This window comes from Rhamphochromis sp. 'chilingali' (assembly GCF_963969265.1).
Source record: "Rhamphochromis sp. 'chilingali' genome assembly, chromosome: 11".
In the NCBI taxonomy this organism is placed as follows: domain Eukaryota; kingdom Metazoa; phylum Chordata; class Actinopteri; order Cichliformes; family Cichlidae; genus Rhamphochromis; species Rhamphochromis sp. 'chilingali'.
In genome coordinates this window covers 29,758,298-29,779,190 of record NC_137938.1, presented here as the reverse complement: position 1 = coordinate 29,779,190, position 20,893 = coordinate 29,758,298, and the positions used below count along the sequence as shown (strand labels likewise).

At 36.2% G+C, this 20,893-nt stretch overlaps 2 protein-coding genes across 2 annotated transcripts; both read left to right on the top strand.

Annotated features, from left to right (window-relative positions):
- Nucleotides 1-1,617: 1,617 nt before the first annotated feature.
- On the top strand, nt 1,618-9,133 carry LOC308406047 (sialic acid-binding Ig-like lectin 16; the record flags this gene model as incomplete). Its single annotated transcript, XM_080896851.1, has 11 exons — nt 1,618-1,777; nt 2,140-2,553; nt 2,810-3,130; nt 3,246-3,503; nt 4,147-4,404; nt 4,947-5,147; nt 5,368-5,625; nt 5,718-6,002; nt 6,211-6,316; nt 6,416-6,485; nt 9,104-9,133. Exons 1-11 carry the CDS (start codon nt 1,699-1,701, stop codon nt 9,131-9,133), a joined length of 2,280 nt encoding a protein of 759 aa, XP_080752977.1. The 5' UTR covers nt 1,618-1,698.
- A 5,231-nt stretch (nt 9,134-14,364) lies between these two features.
- LOC308406046 (Schwann cell myelin protein-like) lies at nt 14,365-20,509 on the top strand (the record flags this gene model as incomplete). The annotated part of the gene is made up of 9 exons (XM_080896850.1): nt 14,365-14,425; nt 14,667-15,074; nt 15,167-15,487; nt 15,595-15,729; nt 17,453-17,734; nt 18,540-18,821; nt 19,379-19,660; nt 19,754-20,035; nt 20,502-20,509. 9 exons carry the CDS (start codon nt 14,365-14,367, stop codon nt 20,507-20,509), a joined length of 2,061 nt encoding a protein of 686 aa, XP_080752976.1.
- Between the last annotated feature and the right edge of the window lie 384 nt (nt 20,510-20,893).

The following is a 20,893-nucleotide window of genomic DNA, read 5'->3' as shown; positions in this document are numbered from 1 at the left end:
GTCTATTCAACACTTTTTCTCTTTCAGCTTAAAAGAGGATGTGAAAACACCCTTTGTCTTGACCATTAAATTTACTGTACATGTTGCTAGTTTTAGTTATTTTTGGCTTATTGAATATTGATATTAAAATAAAACGGTAACATAGACATTGTGAGATTTCCTTTTAAATACAACTTATTTTGATGCACGTAAAAATATTACTTATGTGAACTCTGCAATATGAAGGCGTGTATGAAACTTTGAAATCTGCTAAAGCCCCAAGAATGTCAAAGTATGTGATGTGTGCCAGGCAGGATGAAGAACCCAAAAGCAAGACACATACACAAAGGAATAAACTCAAAACGGCAGCTTTATTGCTGTAGAAAAACTTGAAAATAAAATACAAGAAAACTAAACTAGAAACTCAAAACATGTAGCGCAAACTAGAAAACCAGGAAACAGAGAACCAGAACATTACCAGGAGCATGGAAGAAAAACACAGCACCGTGAGGGGACAACACAACAAAGAGCAAAGGAAGACACATTAAATACACAAAGGAGGGAAAGAAAAACAGGAGGGAAACATGTTTCTTATGTTTCTTGAATTTACACACCACTGTTGCTTGTGAAGCTTTCACTCACATGTGCTGTACCAGTGTGCCAGTAATGTGATTTCAGATCATTTGTGGCCTACAGTCGGGTAGTTGCCTTTGGATTTGTTGCTACTTCTGTTTTGAATGTATACATACAGTGAGACATTAAATGCAAGGGACAGCAAAAGATCAGCAAAGTACACAAAAAAGAAACTTTATGCCACAGCCAAAACTTGCGGCCACGACTGTGCATGTACCACACACTGTCAGTAACATGAGGTTTCTTCACCAGTTCCAATTCCTTAATTTTTACCAGCTTCGAGTTATCAAGAAAAAAAAGAATACTCTCTATGCAGAGATTCAGCAGTAGAGGGTCTTTTTTAAGCAAATAAAACAGCTGCATTTCTCAGTGCTTAAGTAGTGAGAAATACATTTACATAGTGTGATATACGATGGTGCTTTTACTGAAGCCAGTCTTGCTCAGTAACATTTAAACGTGTGCTGAGAAACTTCCTTATATCTTGGTGCAAAAACAAGGAAGAAACAGAAAATAGAGACGACTAGGGCAGTCAGCTGAGATCACTGTGGAGAGAAGAGAGAACGAGAAACACAGGAAAAAGGTAAAAAATAAATACAATTCCACCTTTTCTTCTATATGGCACTGCTGACAAAAGTTACTTGTGCTGGACAAAAAAACTGGTGGACTGTTTCTACATTTATTTCTGTTGTTGTATTAATTAAATGATACAGCTATGTATTAAGACCGAGTTTATACATATGACTGCTAGCAAATTATGTGACATCCTTTAAGATAATTTGTGTAAAATGTGGACAATCCCTTGTTTTAGTTCTGCATCTTTACATCATCTGCGTTCAAGTTTCTCTGTGGAGGGATAAACTGAACGTGTCACATATCGAACATTTGTTCTCATCTGGGGTATTCTGCTTTTCTCTGAGAGCAGCAATGCTAAAAAAACATTTTGACTCTTCTGTATTCTTGTACTTAGGTTGCAAAACTGGTGGAAGACAGCAGTCTCAAGAATACTGTGTTATCCTTTGTGAACAAAAACTAACAGCAGAGGCTGCTCCTCTGCTGGACAAGTTATTCTGTGGAGGGAGAGACTGAATGTCTCGAGCATCGAACATGTTTGTGCTCATCTGGGCAAATCTGTTTTTCTCTGTAAAAGGCAGCATTGTTGGCACAGGTTTGTATCTTCTCCTTTCATGTAATTCTACTATATTTGTATTTGATTTTTTTTATATTTGTATGTAACACTCTTTTTCTGAAATTTATCCAGATGATAAGATTTTATTAACACTCACAATTCATCATAAATTTGTGCCTTTACTATCATCTGTTGGCTTTTTAACAATTAATTTAATCTTTTGTGAAACATGTCTCGAGATACTGTTAACTAATATCCAGGCAGATTTCATAACCTGGATATAATACACCATGAAATGTGAAAACTATAGTTGCTGTATATAGCACAAACAAACACCTTGTGTAAAAAATACAAGTTACTGTGATATATCATTATATTTATCTTTCCCTTTGCATTAACAGGTGCTTCAGCCTGGGGCCAACAACACTGTGACAAAGGATACTGTGTTACTCTGAGTGAGCGAGAACTAACAGCAGAGGCTGGACTCTGTGTTGTGATCCCGTGTTCTTTCACTACTGCTGATGAGTTTACACCCAAACATACAGTTTGGTACAAATGTGAAACATCTCAACACAGTTGCAGTGATGATGGAATAATATTTCACAGCAACAAAAACACAGACAAAAAAGCTCAGTCTGGGTTTGAAGGACGAGTCTCACGTTTGGAGCCTGATGTGAGTCAGAACAACTGCAGCATAATCATTAACGATCTGAAAGAGTCTGATTCTGGATCATATCAGCTCAGAGTTAATGGTGAAATGAATGGACAACAAGATGGATTCACATTCATTCCAAGAGTAACTGTCTCTGTTAAAGGTATGAAAAGCTATTCCAAGGCCAATCATGTAGAAAAAAGTCATGTATAATAACATATTTAGGATTTTTATGGTCTTAATGAAGTATTAACTCTTCTGGGGAATTGTTGACCTCTATGGTAGCTGGTAGGAACTGCAGCAGTTCCTGGCAAAACGACCATTTTCACTAAATAGCTTATTATTTGAACCCAGATTAATGTGCTAGATGAACTTCCGGTAGTTAATTTGGGTTCATTAATGCAATTTATTTCCATAAGGTCTTAGTCAGAAGCCCACAGTAATGACTCCCACACTGTCTGAGGGACAGCAGGCCACACTCACCTGCACTGCTCCTGGTCTCTGCTCTGGATCTGTTCCTGAAATCACCTGGACATGGAGAGGAGCAGGAGGGACTGAATCTTACATTAAAGGAAACAGGACTGATTTCAACACTGACAATCCGACGACTTTCACACAGAGACACATCTCAACTTTGACCTTTAATCCTTCAGCTGAACACCATAACACCAGTGTCACTTGCAAGATCAACTTCACAGGTAGAAAATCTACAGAGGAGACTTTGACTGTACATGTAAACCGTGAGTACTTTGCAACCTCCTATTTATTGTTTGCATTTTTTAAAATCTATTGAATCATCAGCAGATTCTGAAAAGGAAATAACATGATTGTAAAATGTGTATTTTTATCTCACAGATATGAAAGAAATTACAATCAGTGGTGTTACAACTATTAGGGAGGGAGATGTTCTGAATCTGACCTGCAGTGTTGACAGTTTCCCTCCATCTCTGATTGTGTGGTCTAAACTTGGTTCTGACACAAACTTGCACAGTTATTCTGGATCAGCCAGGCTTGTCATTGAGAATGTGAAACCAGAACATTCTGGACAGTACATCTGTGCAGTTACATATATGAACAATACCCTGAAGAAGGATGTCAATATCACAGTGATATGTAAGTACAAAACTTTGTGCTTTTAAGCAGAAGATTTTTAGCAGTGGTCATATTCGTTTCATCCGATACCTGAAATGGTGCATTTAGATTAGTGTAATTCTTTTGAATAACTCTTACAGCCACACCTCGTTAAATATATGATATCATCTCAACATCTGTGTATATTGGCTTTGAAATGTTTAGACAGTGATACCACTGACGACTTGTATTTTTCATAAATGTCAAAAATGTCATTTAAAATAATTTTGAAAAGTTGAAGACAATGTACAAATGTACATCTTATTATTTATAGATGTAGAGTAAAAATTTGCTTAGAAAGAGAAATACTGTAGACTGCACTATACAGGGGAAGTAAGAGGAAATGTATTAGGAGCCTTTTGAAAACTATTATGATAATGTACAATGACCAAATTGTAATTTGCATTTTATTGACGTTTGTGGCATTTTACACTTTGCATTAATTAAACACACGCTGTTATCATTCTTATCCTGCAAGTTAACATCTACACAGCTTTGCAAGATGTGATTTTTTTTTATGTTTTTTGAGGGGCGTTCGGGCATTTTTCTGATTGAACAGAAAATGGCAGTGCAACTTGCCCTCTCCTTAAATATAACACTGAACTCACTGAAATGTATTTTGCAGATAACAGGACACATCAGATCATGGGGAATACAACTGTTAGGGAGGGAGATGTTCTGAATCTGACCTGCAGTGTTGACAGTTTCCCTCCATCTCTGATTGTGTGGTCTAAACTTGGTTCTGACACAAACTTGCACAGTTATTCTGGATCAGCCAGGCTTGTCATTGAGAATGTGAAACCAGAACATTCTGGACAGTACATCTGTGCAGTTACATATATGAACAATACCCTGAAGAAGGATATCAATATCACAGTGATATGTAAGTACAAAACTTTGTGCTTTTAAGCAGAAGATTTTTAGCAGTGGTCATATTCGTTTCATCTGGTACCTGAAATGGTGCATTTAGATTAGTGTAATTCTTTTGAATAACTCTTACAGCCACACCTCATTAAATATGTGATATCATCTCAATATCTGTGTATATTGGCTTTGAAATGTTTAGACAGTGATACCACTGACGACTTGTACTTTTCAAAAATGTCATTTAAAATAATTTTGATAAGTTGAAGACGATGATGTAGAGTAAAAATTTGCTTAGAAAGAGGAACACTGTAGACTGCACTATACAGGGGAAGTAAGAGGAAATGTATTAAGAGCCTGTTGAAAACTATTATGATGTTGTACAGTGACCAAATTGTAATTTGCATTTTAATGACATTTGTGGCATTTTACACTTTGCATTAATTAAACTCGCGTTGTTATCATTCTTATCCTTCATTTTTCTGGTTGAATGATTACATGTCAGTGTAACTTGCCCTCTCCATAAATATAACACTGAAATCACTGAAATGTATTTTACAGATAACAGGGCTGCTCAGATCATTGGGAATACAACTGTTAAGGAGGGAGATGTTCTGAATCTGACCTACAGTGTTGACAGTTTCCCTCCATCTCTGATTGTGTGGTCTAAACTTGGTTCTGACACAAACCTGCACAATGGCACTGGATCAGCTACAATTTTCATTCAAAATGTGAAACCGGATCATTCTGGACAGTACATCTGTACAGTTACATATATGAACAATACCCTAAAGGAAAACGTCACCATAACAGTAATATGTAAGTACCACACATTGTCACATTACTGGATAACATCACCAGTGATTTCATCAGCAGCCTTATCATCTTCCAGGTTAATTTTGCAGTCGAAGTCATGAAGAATGATTATGTGCCAGTGTTGTTTCCAAACTCCTTAAATAAACCACCTAAATATTCTCCACAGATAACAGGGCTGCTCAGATCATTGGGAATACAACTGTTAAGGAGGGAGATGTTCTGAATCTGACCTGCAGTGCTGAAAGTTTTCCTCCATCCGTGATTGTGTGGTCTAAACTTAGTTCTAACACAAAGCTGCACAATGACACTGGATCAGCTACACTTGTCATCCATAATGTAACATCAGAACATTCAGGGCAGTACATCTGTACAGTAAAACATCTGGACACAGCTGTGCCTTCATATGTTGATGTAACTGTGACTTGTAAGTAGATGGCATGTATTTTTAACCTGAAGTTCATTAACATTATAGCTTGCAGCGTGTCCTGTTTTATGATTCTGACTACATGTTTACAGGGCATACAAAGATACAGAATGGCTCAGGATGTGTGCTTCAGTCTGAGGGTTTGACCTGTGTGTGCATCAGTGAAGGCTTTCCTTTACCTAACATCACATGGCCTCTGTTGAATCACCACACTGAGTACTCTGTCATTACTAGTGTATCAAACCACACAGTCAACAGCAATGTCAGTCTCACTGTAAAAAACCATGGCAACAGCACTGTTGAATGTGTTAGCAACAATGGAAATGGAGAAGTAAGAGAGAACCTGCTGATCAATAACAACTTGTCCAAAAAAGATGGTAAGTTTTGTTTGGTTGTTGCTGTTGTTTTAAATTAAAACCCTTTCTGTAACACTTTTAACCACTTGACATTTTTACTACCATTTTTGGACCCATGTAATCTATGACCTATGTAATTAAGACAATCATTAGACTAGCCATTAGGTGTGCTGTATATAATTCAATATGTGAGTTAACAGGTTTTTCATGTTGTTTCCTTCGAGTGCAGAGCCGTCATCGGGTCTTAGGTGGCAATTTCTGGAAATTATCATTGCATTTTTGATTGGTGCAGTTCTTTCATCAGGTGTTTGCTTTTTGGCAAAAAAGTGCTACAGGTACAGAATTTATTTTTGTAGTTATTATTAATGTTTCCGTGTAGATGCAAATTAAGATTCATTTCAACATTGTTTCTGTAAATATGCCCTTTTCTACAGGAAAGAAATGACGAGTTCTGGACATTTGAATGACACTTTTGTGATGCTGACACGTCCAGATGACCCACTGGTATTTATGTTGATTCATCTTTTTTGATATAACTTAAAATAATAAAATGGGTTTCTGCACAAATATCTTGCATACATTTGGAAGAAGTCTTACTGCTGCTGGTAATCCACACTGGATTCCACTGGATAAAACTCATCATTTCAAGGCATAAAAATAAAAATCTTTCACATCTCTGTGTTACATAAAGGCAGATGTATATGCATAGTATGTAGATAGGAATCTCTCTCTCTCTCTCTCTCACACACACACACACACACACACACACACACACACACACACACACACACACACACACACACACACACACACACACTGAACCACCTCTTATATTAAAACAAACCACCCCACCAAACTAACCACTCACTGCACAGCGCTATCAGGTGAAACAATAATAAGTCAGCTCAGTCCATCAGGACTACACTAAACAACAACACACAAGACAGTGTCAAGCAAGACAGTGTCAGGAAAGTTGATTGTTTTCCAGAAATGAAAAGCCAATCCTTTAATGAACACTACATATTATACAACTTTAGATAGGTGCATCATTGAAAACATGGGCTGACAACAAGGCATAGCTGTAATGGTAGGCAGAGGCTTCCGAATAAAGTGACGCTGCCTTTATTCTGCTAGGCGACGTTTAACACTGCCTAGCAATTTACAGGTGCACCCCTTACACCAGCACAACGCAGGAAGGGACAGATGGAGAGAGAAACCAAACAAATAGGATAGCTTGACTTAGAATATGGCGCAGAACTCACACCCTTTGAAGCATGAAAGAATACACACTAGATAAATGGATAGTTTGCACAATGTTGGGCTGCCTGTAGCTGATAAATGACTGAAACAATTTACTTTGTACCTATCAGATATATGATGGTCAAGCATTACAAAACAACCAGACCCTGAACTCAAACAGTGGGACAAAAGAAGTGGAATATGCCACCATTGATTTTTCCCTGTTAAAAACAAAGCCAGCAAGGACGCAAGAAAGCACAAAGACGGAGTACGCTGAAATAAAGAGGATAATAAAAAAAAGAACAAGTAGATGATGATGGAGACGACGGTAAAATGTTGGAGGGGGAGATGAAACACTGTGAACCAGAAAAGAAGGAAGGGGAAGATGAGGCAGTGTACTCCACTGTGAATGACATAATAGATGATAATTGAGGAATTCTTTTGTATAGTTGCTAAGGATAAATATTGATCTCTTCAGATGTAATTGATGGATGGATGGATTTCCATTTTGTGTTTGAATTAATTTTTGAATTAAAATTTCCTCTATGTTGTAAACTTCACAAATATTAACAAATCAAATCTTACAGGGATGAAAATGTTACCTCTGAATATAATGCTCTGCAATAGTTTAATGATTACACATATTAGAAAAATGTCATGGTTAAGCAATTTTTAGATGTCTATACTTCTTTACTATAAAATCTTGCCCAATGACATTTAGCTGTAGTAGTAAATATAGTGGCTTAACTTTTTTTTTACTGTATTCTTGATGTATTTTGCAGATTTTTAACGGTTTAAGTTTCCATTTGGCAGATGGCCAACACTGACATTGTCTGGCCACATATATTTGAAAGTGTACAGCCAAAGTGTGACAAATGATCTTTGGAGTTTCCTTTTAGTGCTTTCACAAAATGCCATTTTAAACCATGTTTTTTGTACTTTGTATTCTTGCTGAAAAATGTACGTCTTTTTGCTTAGTAAATTTATTTTTTCCCTGTCTTGCATGAGATCATTTATTTTCTTTTTGAGTTTTTATCCGACACGTTCATCAAGTCAGAATGTTTATTTTGACCAAATCATTTGTTTTATACCAAACAATCTATTTCAAGCTAATGATATAACTAGCTTCAGTGGTTCTAATGCTAATGTTAAAAGTCCCCGAACACTCCTTAAGTACACAATAACAATGCACGTGTAAGGGTTCCTAAAAACAATATACAAAAGTCTTTATAGCTTAAAATTACAAGCAGTCTGCATGCTCACTTTCAACAAGCACACTACAGTTTACATATTATTTGGGGCTGTTTTTAAGTTGCTTGCTCAAACAACAGTTTTCTCATTCCAGCAGTCAAAATCAGGTTATGACAGTAATGATGAAATTCCCTTTTTTCAGTATGGTAACGTATTTCCCTACAAAACGAAGCGTGCAACATTTTCTTCAGGAAAGGCATATCAGTTCTAAGACATGGCCAACAAGTGCTTAAAGTGCAAAGAATATAAACAATTTTTGATTTTATGGCTACAAAATATCAACACTCTTTATATATTCATATACTATTTATTTTCATTTACTTGCCTCTAACAAGGTTTTGCATTCATCCTGAGCAGTATGCGCCATCTAGTGGCATCTTTGAGTAACATAAGTCAAGTACAACCAAACCCAGCATCTGTACTTAAAGACACAACAAAATTTTAAAAAACTCATCCTGCTTTTAACTCAAAATTATCTGTGATTTTTACATGATCATAACCTTAAATATTTTTTATAGCTTATGTTTTTAATTTATCCACACATATTATTAACCCTTAACACACTCTGTACACATGATTTTAACCCTTAGCGTTATATTCCTGGTGTGTCATGGTTGTTTTATACTTTACAGATAAGCGGACCACCTCTGCATCCTCACTAAGGGTGGCTCTTTTATGTTTGTTTCAGTTTTCAGCCCCTGAAGTTGCTGCTTAATCTTTGCTTATAGCTCCTTCTGCAGAGGTCCTCATTCCCATCTCCTCCAGATGTATTTTAGGAACTAGGAATTCCTCTAAGGCAACACACTGAGATAAATTTCCAAATTACAGGCAGAAGGATGGAGAAGAAAGAAATGGAAGCATAAAATGTGAGAGAAATGAGAAAAGCCCACACTCTCAATAACAGCCATCTCCAGATTTAAATGTCATGAAAATGTTATTCATGCTTTTGTTTTCTCTGCTACTGTAGATTACTTCAGCTCTTTTCAGCAGCACATTTTCTCATTGGTATTAGAAAATAGACCAACATACTGCAATCCTGGCTATTGACTTGGAATTGTCACTCATTCTTTTTAAAGCATGTGGTATCTCGGCTCCAAGTTAAAAGCACCACACGTGTTGACCCTATAGCAATCTTACATTCTCCCCTCACTTTTCTATTTTCTTATACAAGAACTCAAGAAAAAAGTTCAACTCAAAAAAAGAAAAGAAGGAAACTCTGGCCTTTCTGTTCCAGAAGGAGAGTTCATTTAAACCCTGAGTCAGTCACTGGGGTACTTTAGATCATCTGAAATTGTCCAACAATTCACATGCATTTCATCTGAGATTTTAGAAGCTGCCTTCTGGAAAAAGTACCAGAGCATCCGAGCCCTCACTACAGGACTACGGAAAAGTTTCTTCCCCCCAAGCTGTCAGACTGGAATGACACACACACACACACACACACACACACACACACACACACACACACACACACACACACACACACACACACACACACACAATGTTACACCTCAAGCTTAACAAGAGGTTTCCATAGATACAGCGAGCACATCAGTGCCTTATATGGTGTTAAAATACACAGTACAGCTGTCACACAATACAAATACGTTACACAAAAAAAAAAAAATGCTGAAGTATTTGCAGAGATGTTGTATGCAGCTGAAATGGGGAAATGCTGAGTGGCATTCTTTATTTTATTTTGGGCATTTTACTCCATTTAATCTACCATTTTAATACATGCAGTTTTTAGTTTTTGACAAAGCCCATTAATGGCAATATAGTTGTTCTATTTGTGGGTTACTCTGTTGAAGTCACAGAAAAAAAATAAAAAAAATAAAAAAAACACAATAATCACAATGATGTGATTTTACTGGTATTTAAATTCCTCAAAGAACATTTTTCCTACTAAACACTAATTATTCAATCAATGAAATGAAACATATGTATATCATACATATGTGATATGTATGATACGTATGTGTGATGTAATAATAACTTTATCAAAGCCAGTCTGTAAAGTTCAGTGTTATGCTGATAAACATCTGGGAATCCTGTTGCAAAACGAAGGAAGAAATAGAAAAAAGTGAGGAACAGAAACTTTGAATTAAAACGTCAGCACAGATCAGTTCGGACAGAAGAGAGAACAAGAACAAGACAAAAATAGGTAAAGATGGTTTTCAAGTTTATACTTTAAACTGCAGATGAACCATATTTTGTTATATTATTTAACCAATTTTTATCTTATTTATTTTATACTAAACTATTATTGATCTCACTGCTGTAATAACTATGAGTTAACTGTGTATAATACATTGATACAGATAACATAAAACTGTCCTGTTAAGTGCTTAACTATATAAAGATTAAGTCTTTGGAGCAGCCGTAGTCCTCGGTAAAGGATGTACACATCATAATTACAACATAAATAAGCATGTGACATAAGATGTGACTTTCATGAGATGTGTGACTGTAGTATGGAACGCCAGGACTGCCATAATGAATTAATTAAATACACCATTAAATAATTAATTAAATGTGGCAATAATTAATTAAAATTGGAATTAATTAATTAAATAAATAGTTATGACACATGTAATTAATTAATTATTGACACATTTAATTAATTATTTATGTATTTCACATTTTAATTAATTATTGACACATGTAATTAATTAATTATTGACACATTTAATTAATTATTTATGTATTTCACATTTTAATTAATTATTGACACATTTCATTAATTATTGACACATTTAATTAATTATTTAATGATATATTTATTTATTTCATTTTGGCAGTCCTGACGCCTGGCTCTCGTCATGAAATAATTTTATCTGTCAGCCTCACCCATCAAACTCAGGGGGCGGGGTTAACGCTGCCCATGCAGCTTCTCTAACATTTGATTGGTTGCCGTGCAAAGTAAGTCAAAACAGGTCGATCCTAGAAAATCGATTGCTTGTGTAGACTTGGGGCAGCCAGTTATCCCAGAATGCAGATCAAATCACAAGCAGCAATGGTGGTGGTGTAGTTTTAAAATACCCCGTTTTTCTGTCACCAGCTACACTTTTAACAGTGTTTTAGCCGCGAATGTCGCGACGTATGTCTGGTCAGGTTGTCAACATAGAACATGTTTGCAAAAGTGCTCAGATGTTTTCAGAGATTTCACTAGCTCTGCTAACAGTTAGCATGCAGAGTGCACCGAGGGGGTTACGTTAACCGGTTTGTTTACATATTCCACTCTCCGTGTTCCACATGTTGCATTCGCAGATTCTCATTTTCACCGAACGATCGTCTCTTTCCGCCTGGTCTTGTGTCTCTGTGCTTCTGTAACATAAAGAACGAGCTGACATTTTTCTCACGAAACCAGCGATCAGCTCAACAGACCCTCGGTTTACCTGCATGCATCCTCCTCCTCATCTGTCAGCTGTTTAACACCTGCTGCTAATTCAAGAAACACGCCTAGTTACCTGGTGATAGTCACAGTTTAACTGGGCAGCCGTTCCTCGATATAACGCAATGTCAGCGCATTTTTCTGCACAAGATAAGTAAATATAGTGTTTTCCCCGAGCGCAGAGCTGCTGGAGCTCGTTTCCTTACAGAGCACTTTATAGGCGAACAGCTTTATCAGCGGCTGATGTCCAATCACCGGCACACAGCTTTCAAACCTCAGCTGAGTTTTAGCTCTCAGTGGTTAAACGCTGGACTTCATTCACTCAGGTTCTGTCTGTCGGGTCACGTTTACTTCGCTGTTTTATTTACAACTGAGCAAATCGGTTTGGCTGAGGTTAAAGTTACGTTTCATAACTGCATAGTTTCACAGACGTTTAATGGTTCACTGGCACATGTGTTAGACTGAACTATCATCTAAATATCATCTGTTTTTTAATAGTTATTCAACTGTATTCTAAGCACCAGCTGTCTGTTAGAATGTGATTTTTTTTTCTCTCTCTGTTGGCAGAGGTATAAAAAATGCGCAGGAAAATCTGACATGCATGGCGAACTTCACCGACGATATTTAGGGAGGAATAAACACACATCAAATATAAATGAACCATTTGTCTGTCTCCATAATTGAGAGAATTTTCTCTTCTTATGTCAACACTCTCTCTCTTTTTTTTTCTTTTTTTTTGCTTTTTCGGTCATGTTATGTTTACCTGTCAAAGGCTTGTTACAAACTATGAAACGCATCGTGCAGACTTCTGGATGTTAGAAGAAAACGAATACTGCTCATGAATGAGACTAAAGGCAGGAAGGTGTCCTTTAAAACTAAACATGTTAATAGGACCTCCCTGTTTATATCATAGTTTATGATATAGCACGTGTATTTCAGTAATAGCCTGCTGAGGCCACTATACGTGCTGGCCTCATATCAAATGTGAAGGCAGACTGAGTCTATGTTTGACGTTTTTTATATCTAATCTTCCTTTTCAAACATTTAAACAGCAGCGAGTCTGCAGCTGAGGGAATACAAATTCAAATTGTCGGAACAGGTTTGCTCGTTTCTTGGATTCATTTGGTGATTTATTAAATGTATAACTGTTATTCTAATCTGCTGCTGAGTCTCTTACACTTTTCTTTATGCTGTATATTTTCACGTCTCTGGAATAGTTGGCAGTTAGATAGTCAGCTGGGAAACTTTGTGTTAACTCATGGAGCTGAGGATATCGTGGATATGCTGACCTCGCTGCGTGGTGTACAGAGCGAGGTCAGCATGATTAATATTCACAATAAAAATATTAGCCGAACATCATGAAGTCTGTATGTGTTTCATAGTGTCGAACAACCTTTGTACAGTTAAAGCCAGCAGTTACTACATGACGGAAACATCAACGTTATCTCTTTTATGTGTTTATACACAGGTCACGCTGATTACTGAACAAAAACCCAAAGATCAGATGTTAAACAGATTTATTTGCTCTCTCTCCTCCTTAAACATGTTTTTAATGTTAGTTATAATTCAGAATTGGCGACTGAAACACGTAGGACACATAAGAACATCAGGAAATAAAACATCGATAAATATAACCTCAGTAAAAGAAGTCAGCGGGGGTTACTACAGCTGTGTACCGGGGCCTGCGCTTTGTCGGTGGGATTGCTTGCGAGGCGAGCGGGTCTATCCCACGCTTTGCCGTGAGACTGGGCAGACATCTCCGAAATCATCGAAACACTTTTGCAAAGAGGCTGTATCTTGACAAACCGACCAGACACATGAAGATTAAACCACTACATTCTCGGCTAAAAAAATATTAAAACGGTATTTGGTAACACACAAACAGGGTTTTTCAAAGCTCAGTTCTGTTAGCTTCCACATGCCGGTTGTTGTGTGCTAGAAACAATGGCCACCAGGCCAAAGCAATGGTTTTGACTCGATCAGCGTTAACCCCGCCCCCTGAGTTTGATGGGTGAGGCTGACAGATAAAATTATTTCATGATGAGAGCCAGGCGTCAGGACTGCCAAAATGAAATAAATAAATATATCATTAAATAATTAATGAAATGTGTCAATAATTAATGAAATGTGTCAATAATTAATTAAAATGTGAAATACATAAATAATTAATTAAATGTGTCAATAATTAATTAATTAAATGTGTCAATAATTAATTAAAATGTGAAATACATAAATAATTAATTAAATGTGTCAAGAATTAATTAATTACATGTGTCATAACTATTTATTTAATTAATTAATTCCAATTTTAATTAATTATTGCCACATTTAATTAATTATTTAATGGTGTATTTAATTAATTCATTATGGCAGTCCTGGCGTTCCATACGTAGCTGGAGTCTTTCATTTAATGTAATTTCCGAATGTTTATTTTTAGCATTAATACAAATTTGTCCAGTGGAGGAAGAGATTCAACGTGTCGAGCATCGGATATCAAGCATGTCTGTCCTCATCTTGGCAGCTCTGCTTTCCTCTGTGACATGTAGCAGTGCTGACATAAGTTTGTATCTTCTTCTAAGTAACCTCCTAATTCAGCTGATATTCAATAATCTTTTAACATTTGCATATAAAACTGTTTCATAACATGTATCCAGATTATAAATGATCTATTATCAACCAGAATTTATGATAATTTAGTATTATTACTGTCTCAAGTAGTAATGTATCAAGGATCAGACACGATCTTTTACTGTTTGAAACTAAAAACTGTCTATTTTTTTATATTTCCCTTGCATTAATAGGTGCCTCAGCCTGGGGACGACAACACTGTGTCAGTGGATACTGTGTCACTCTCAATGAGGGAGAAGTAACAGTAGAGGCTGGGCTCTGTGTTGTGATCCCGTGTTCTTATAGGACTGGTGATGGCTTTACACCTAAACATATAGCTTGGTATAAATGTGAAGTATCTGAACCAAGATGTGGTAATCCAATCATGATATTTCACACCAACAACAGCATTAAAGTTCAATCTGGGTTTAAAGCCCGAGTGTCCTTTTTGGAGCCTGATCTGAGCCAGAACAACTGCAGCATCTTCATTAATAAGCTAAAACAGTCTGATTCTGGATCATATCACCTCAGAGTTATTGGTGAACTGAATGGAAAACCTGATGGATTTTCATTCTCTCCAAGAGTGACTGTTTATGTAAAAGGTATAAAAATGTAGACTAAAACAAAAACATGCTTGAAGTCTTAAACACCCTAAATGTATAACCAAAAATCAAAAATGAATTGTTTCCATTAGGTTTTAAGCTGAAGCCCACAGTAATGATTCCCACACTGACTGAGGGACAGCAGGCCACACTGACCTGTGTTGCTCCTGATCTCTGCTCTGGATCTGTTCCTGAAATCACCTGGACATGGAGAGGAGCAGGAGGGACTGAATCTTACATTACAGGAAACAGCACTGATTACAAGACTGAGAATCTGACTGATGCAACACAGAGTCCTGTCTCAACTTTGACCTTTAACCCATCAGCTAAACATCACAACACGAACGTCACCTGTAAGATCAGTTTTACAGGTGAAACAATTACAGAAGAGACTTCAACCTTGAATGTGAACTGTGAGTACTTTGCTACAAACATAAAATGTTGTGAACCTTGTTGAATTGTACAACTTTTGGGGAGAAAAATGTAAGGAAGTTATTTTTTTTGTCTTTTTGACTCATAGACTTGAAAGAAGTTAAAATACGTGGTGTTACAAGGGTGAAGGAGCATGAATCACTGAATCTGACCTGCAGTGTTGAAAGTTTCCCTCTATCTCTGATTAGGTGGTCCAGACTTAGTTCTGACACAAACCTGAAAAGTGATTCGAGATCAGCAGCATTTATAATCCTAAATGCAACAACAAAACATGCTGGACAGTATGTTTGTACGGCTCAATATATGAACAATACTCTGAAGGAGAAAGTCACTGTAAGGGTGATGTGTAAGTTCACAATTTTGTGCTTTCAAAGAAAAAAACAATTTTTTTAAACGGTCTTCTGAAAAAGAGACAGGATTACTTTCATAAAGAACATTCCTGGAAAATGAATGTAGTTATAGAAATGGAAACATTGTAAATATTGTGTGTATATTCAAGAGAAAACCTCCAGTGAGATTCTACAATAATCAAATTGTCCTTTAAATGCTGATTGATAGAAAATAACTGTGCACATGTTAAAGACACTGTATCAGTTTAGTTTGTTGTTAACATTAGCATCTACAATTTAGTGCAGAAGCTCACTCATATTTTTGTGGTAAATGGTTATATGTTATTGTCTCCTTCCTTAAATAAACCAAGTAAATGTGCTGCACAGATTACAGGAAACCTCAGATCGCTGGGAGAACGGTCGTTAAAGAGGGAGATGTTCTGAATCTAACCTGCGGCATTGAAAGTTTTCCTCCAGCTCTTATTGTTTGGAAAACGTTGACTTCCAATATAAATCCTTACAATGGAACTAACAATGATCTGTACAATGACACTGGATCAGCTACACTTGTTATCCAGAATGTGGCAGCAGAACATTCTGGACAATATGTCTGTGCAGCAAAACATCTGGATACAGTTCTAACTGTAAATGTCAGCGTAACTGTGACTTGTAAGTAGACGGTAATAATCTTCTCAAATCTGCAGTTCACTAATACACATACGTTTATAAACCTGACAGGTAGTCAGCTTCGGTATTGTTTCTGATAGATGAAAGACCATTCTACCTCTTTTTGGTGTTTCAGTGACTATAGTGGAGAGCACTATTAGAGAAAAATAAAGCCAAAACAGAAAATTTCCCTCAGTGTGAAAAATATTGGATCCTATCACTGTATGGATCAAAGGTTATTTTTTAATGGTTTTTTTTAGTATTACATTCATTGTTTCATCCCACTTTACTTGTGTGTCCCACAGATAAAAGGAAACTTCAGATCACTGGCGATACAACTGTAGAAGAAGAAAATGTTCTGAATATGACCTGCAGTATTGAAAGTTTCCCTCCAGCTCTTATTGTGTGGAAAAAAATTAGTAGGAACACAAACCTTCATAGTGGAACTTACCTGTATAATGACACTGGATCAGCTACACTTACCATTCCAAATGTGACAGCACAGCATTCTGGACAGTACATCTGTACAGCAAAACATCTGAATACCACCGTGACTTCTTATGTTAGTGTAACTGTGACTTGTAAGTAGACAGTACTAACCTTCTAGTAAAGTTTAGAATTTCACATAATTGTATAAACATGATAGGTAGCCAAAAACCTTGATCTGTATTGTTACAGTAAGCCTGTTTTAAATGTCATGACATAAAGATAAAGGTGGGTAAGAAAATAGAAATACATTTTCAAAAATAAAACAGTAGTTATCAGGCCACAATGCACTGCCAGAGCAGCTACTGTACAATTTGGCATTGTTTCTCTGGAAAACTACTGGAGCAATGGAACAGTTTTTTGAAAGACATTCCCTCTTTTGGTGTTAAATTTATATTAAAATATTTTTGTTTTAGCCATTTCATCCTTTCTTTATTAAATAAATTACTAAAATGTGTTTCACAGATTCAAGGCAACCTCTGATCAATGGGAATAGAACTGTTAAAGAGGGAGATGTTCTGAATTTGACCTGCAGTGTGGACAGTATCCCTCCAGCTCTTATTGTGTGGAAAGATCCTATCTCCAACACAAACCTTCATATTGGAACTTACACTGATCTGTGCAATGACACTGGATCAGCTACACTTGTCATTCAGAATGTGACAGCAGAACATTCTGGACAGTACATCTGTTCAGCAAAACATCTGGACACAACTCTGATTTCTTACATCAATGTGACTGTGACTTGTAAGTAGACAGCACTAATATTTCACTATAATATATTGGAAAAGTAGCCATACTTTTATTTAAAGGTATAATAAAGTGTTCCAAAATTTAGAGTGTGATGTCCCTTCAACTTTTGAATTGTTAAAAGAGAAATAGAGGTGAATTGGTAAATTGAAAGAGAGATAACATAGATGATCTTATTATGACCCTTCATCAATACAAAATATCATATCATCAAAAGTCCACATTAATTAAAACACTTCCTAAAATGTTTAGACCAAATTATGACTACCTTACCAGCATATGTAAGTACTAAACACTACCCCAAGGAAACTTATTATCGATTGATTTGCCACTGTATTAAAAAATTGATTTTAATTGCATTAATGTTATTAATGACATTACTAACTATTATTCCCAAGGATATTCCCTCTTTTAGTGTTTTGATGTGAATAATACTGAGCAGTATGAGGAACAAGGAAACTTAAACCATGCCAACAAAAACATGCTGCCTATTTTACTTGAGAATGGTCAGACATCATCTTATCGAAAGATATTCCCACTTTCTGTGTTTAGGTATCTTGAATAATTATTTTGTTTCCCTCCATACTGTAAATAACGAGGACATTGGTGTCCCTCACTGCATCATCAAGGCAAAAATAAAGCCGAAACATGCTAGCCAAAATGCCCCCTACATGGAAAAAGTATTGTACAAAATCACTCTCTGTGTCAAAGGTTTTGTCATCCATTAGAATATTCCAATATTTTTGTTTTAGCCATTTCATCCTTCTTTATCTTAAATAAATTACTAAAATCTGCTCCACAGATTTAAGGCAACCTCTGATCATTGGGAATACAACTGTTAAAGAGGGAGATGTTCTGAATTTGACCTGCAGTGTGGAAAGTATCCCTCCAGCTCTTATTGTGTGGAAAAAACCTAGCTCCAACACAAACCTTCATATTGGAACTTACACTGATCTGCACAATAACACTGGATCAGCTACACTTGTCATCCAGAACGTGACAGCAGAAGATTCTGGACATTACATCTGTACAGCAAAACATCTGGACACAACTCTGACCTTATATGTTGATGTGACTGTGACTTGTAAGTAGACAGTACCAATCTTCTACTATATTTAGGTCAGCTGTGTTCTCACCTGTTTCCATTCATTGTCAATATGCAGTGTATTTAAGCCCTCAGTTTCCCTCAGTTTCTTGTCTCGTCATTGCCTATTCCTTATGTGTGTTGTCAGTTCAGTCCACTTAATCAGTTTAGTTCAACCTTCCATGTTCTGTTCATCCCATCTTTATAATAAACACCATGCCCATAGTCAGTCAGTATGTGTGTCCTGCATTTGGGTACTCTCTTTCCATTCCCAAACACCTGACTCTCAAGAAAACGTTCCATAGCACAGAGTGTGATTTGCCTTCAATGTTTGAATTCGAAAAAGAGAAATACAAGTGAATTGAAATCTAATTATGGATGAGATACCAATATTACTTCTATTCCCAAGGATATTCCCTCTTTTAGTGTTGGGATGTGAATCATGGAGAGCAGTATGAGGAACAAGGAAACTTAGTCTTTCATGATTCTTTAAAGGTTATCTTGAACAATTCTTTTTTTGCCCTCCATATTATAAATTGCTGAATTCTGTTCCACAGATAAAAGGAGACCACTGATAACTGGGAATACAACTCTTAATGAGGGAGATGTTCTGAATTTGACCTGCAGTGTTGAAAGTATCCCTTCAGCTCTTATTGGGTGGAAAAAAGTTAGTGACAACACAAATCTTCAGAGTGGAATTCACACTAATTTGCACAATGACACTGGATCAGCAACACTTTTCATCCCAAATGTGACAGCAAAAGATTCTGGACAGTACATCTGTGCTGCAAAACATCTGGACACAATTGTGACCGTAAATGTCAGAGTGACTGTGACTTGTAAGTAGACAGCACTAATCTTGAATCTGAAATTCATATTCATACCAAACTCACAATTTACTTTTTTTTATGATCTGGCATTTCTTTTTACAGGGCTATCAAATATTCAAAATGGTTCAGGATGTGTGCTTCAGTCACAGGTCTTGACCTGTGTGTGTATCATTGAAGGGTTTCCTTTACCTACCATCCAGTGGTTGCCCCTCAAGAACAACACTGAGTACTCTGTCATTACTGCTGTGTCAAATGACACAGTCAACAGCACTGTCAGCCTAAATGTAGAAAAGCATGGCAACATCACTCTTGAATGTGTCAGCAACAATGGAAATGAAGAAGCTAAAGAAAAATTCACAATCCACAACAACTCTAAAAAATATGGTATGTTTTCAAATAAACAATTTTTGACCGCAACAATTATTTTTTTAGTAACACATAAGAAAACATTTAACTTGTGCAAAATATAATGAAGTAAAAATGTGGTTTTTTTCCATGTTGTTCCTTTGAGTGCAGAGCAACCGTTAGATTTAAGCAAGGGATACCTAAAAGTCATCGTTGCCTTTTTGATTGGGACACTTCTTACAGCAGTTGTTTGCTTTTTGGCCAAAAAGTATTACAGGTACAGCATTTACTTTTCTAATTATTATTAGGTTTTCTCTGTAAATAAGGCTGAACATGAATTTGCTTCTTAAAAAATATAATTCTCAGAAAAAAACAGAAGAGCTCTGGAAACCTTCATGAGACTTTGGAGATGGACAGACGTCAAGATGATCCACAGGTAGTGATGTTCATGTGGCATTTTTTTTAATATAACTGGTATTATATGAGTTTTTGCTCACATGTCTAGAATGCTGAAGTGGCCATATTTACACTTTATTGATTAATATTTCATAATTGTTTTTGCACTACTAAAAGTCTGCAAAGTTGCAAAGATCCAAAGCTTTTGAAATTAAAAACATTAAAACCAATTAAAATAAACCAAAGTACTGCATGTGGATTATAGTGAAGTTTTAACTTTTTAAGCATTGAAAGAAGTTTCATTTAAACTGTAAAAAAGGTTTCTACAATTTGAAAGGAAATGGGCCATTTTCATTCCACAATGAACTGATTTCTTTTACATACCCACCATTTGTCTGTCCGCCAAGTTTAGTTCAAATTGAGAAAGTTAATTTGTGCATAATTTCACTAACAGATCAACTGAAAACATATGCGTTAGAAGAGAAATAACTGCTCATAATG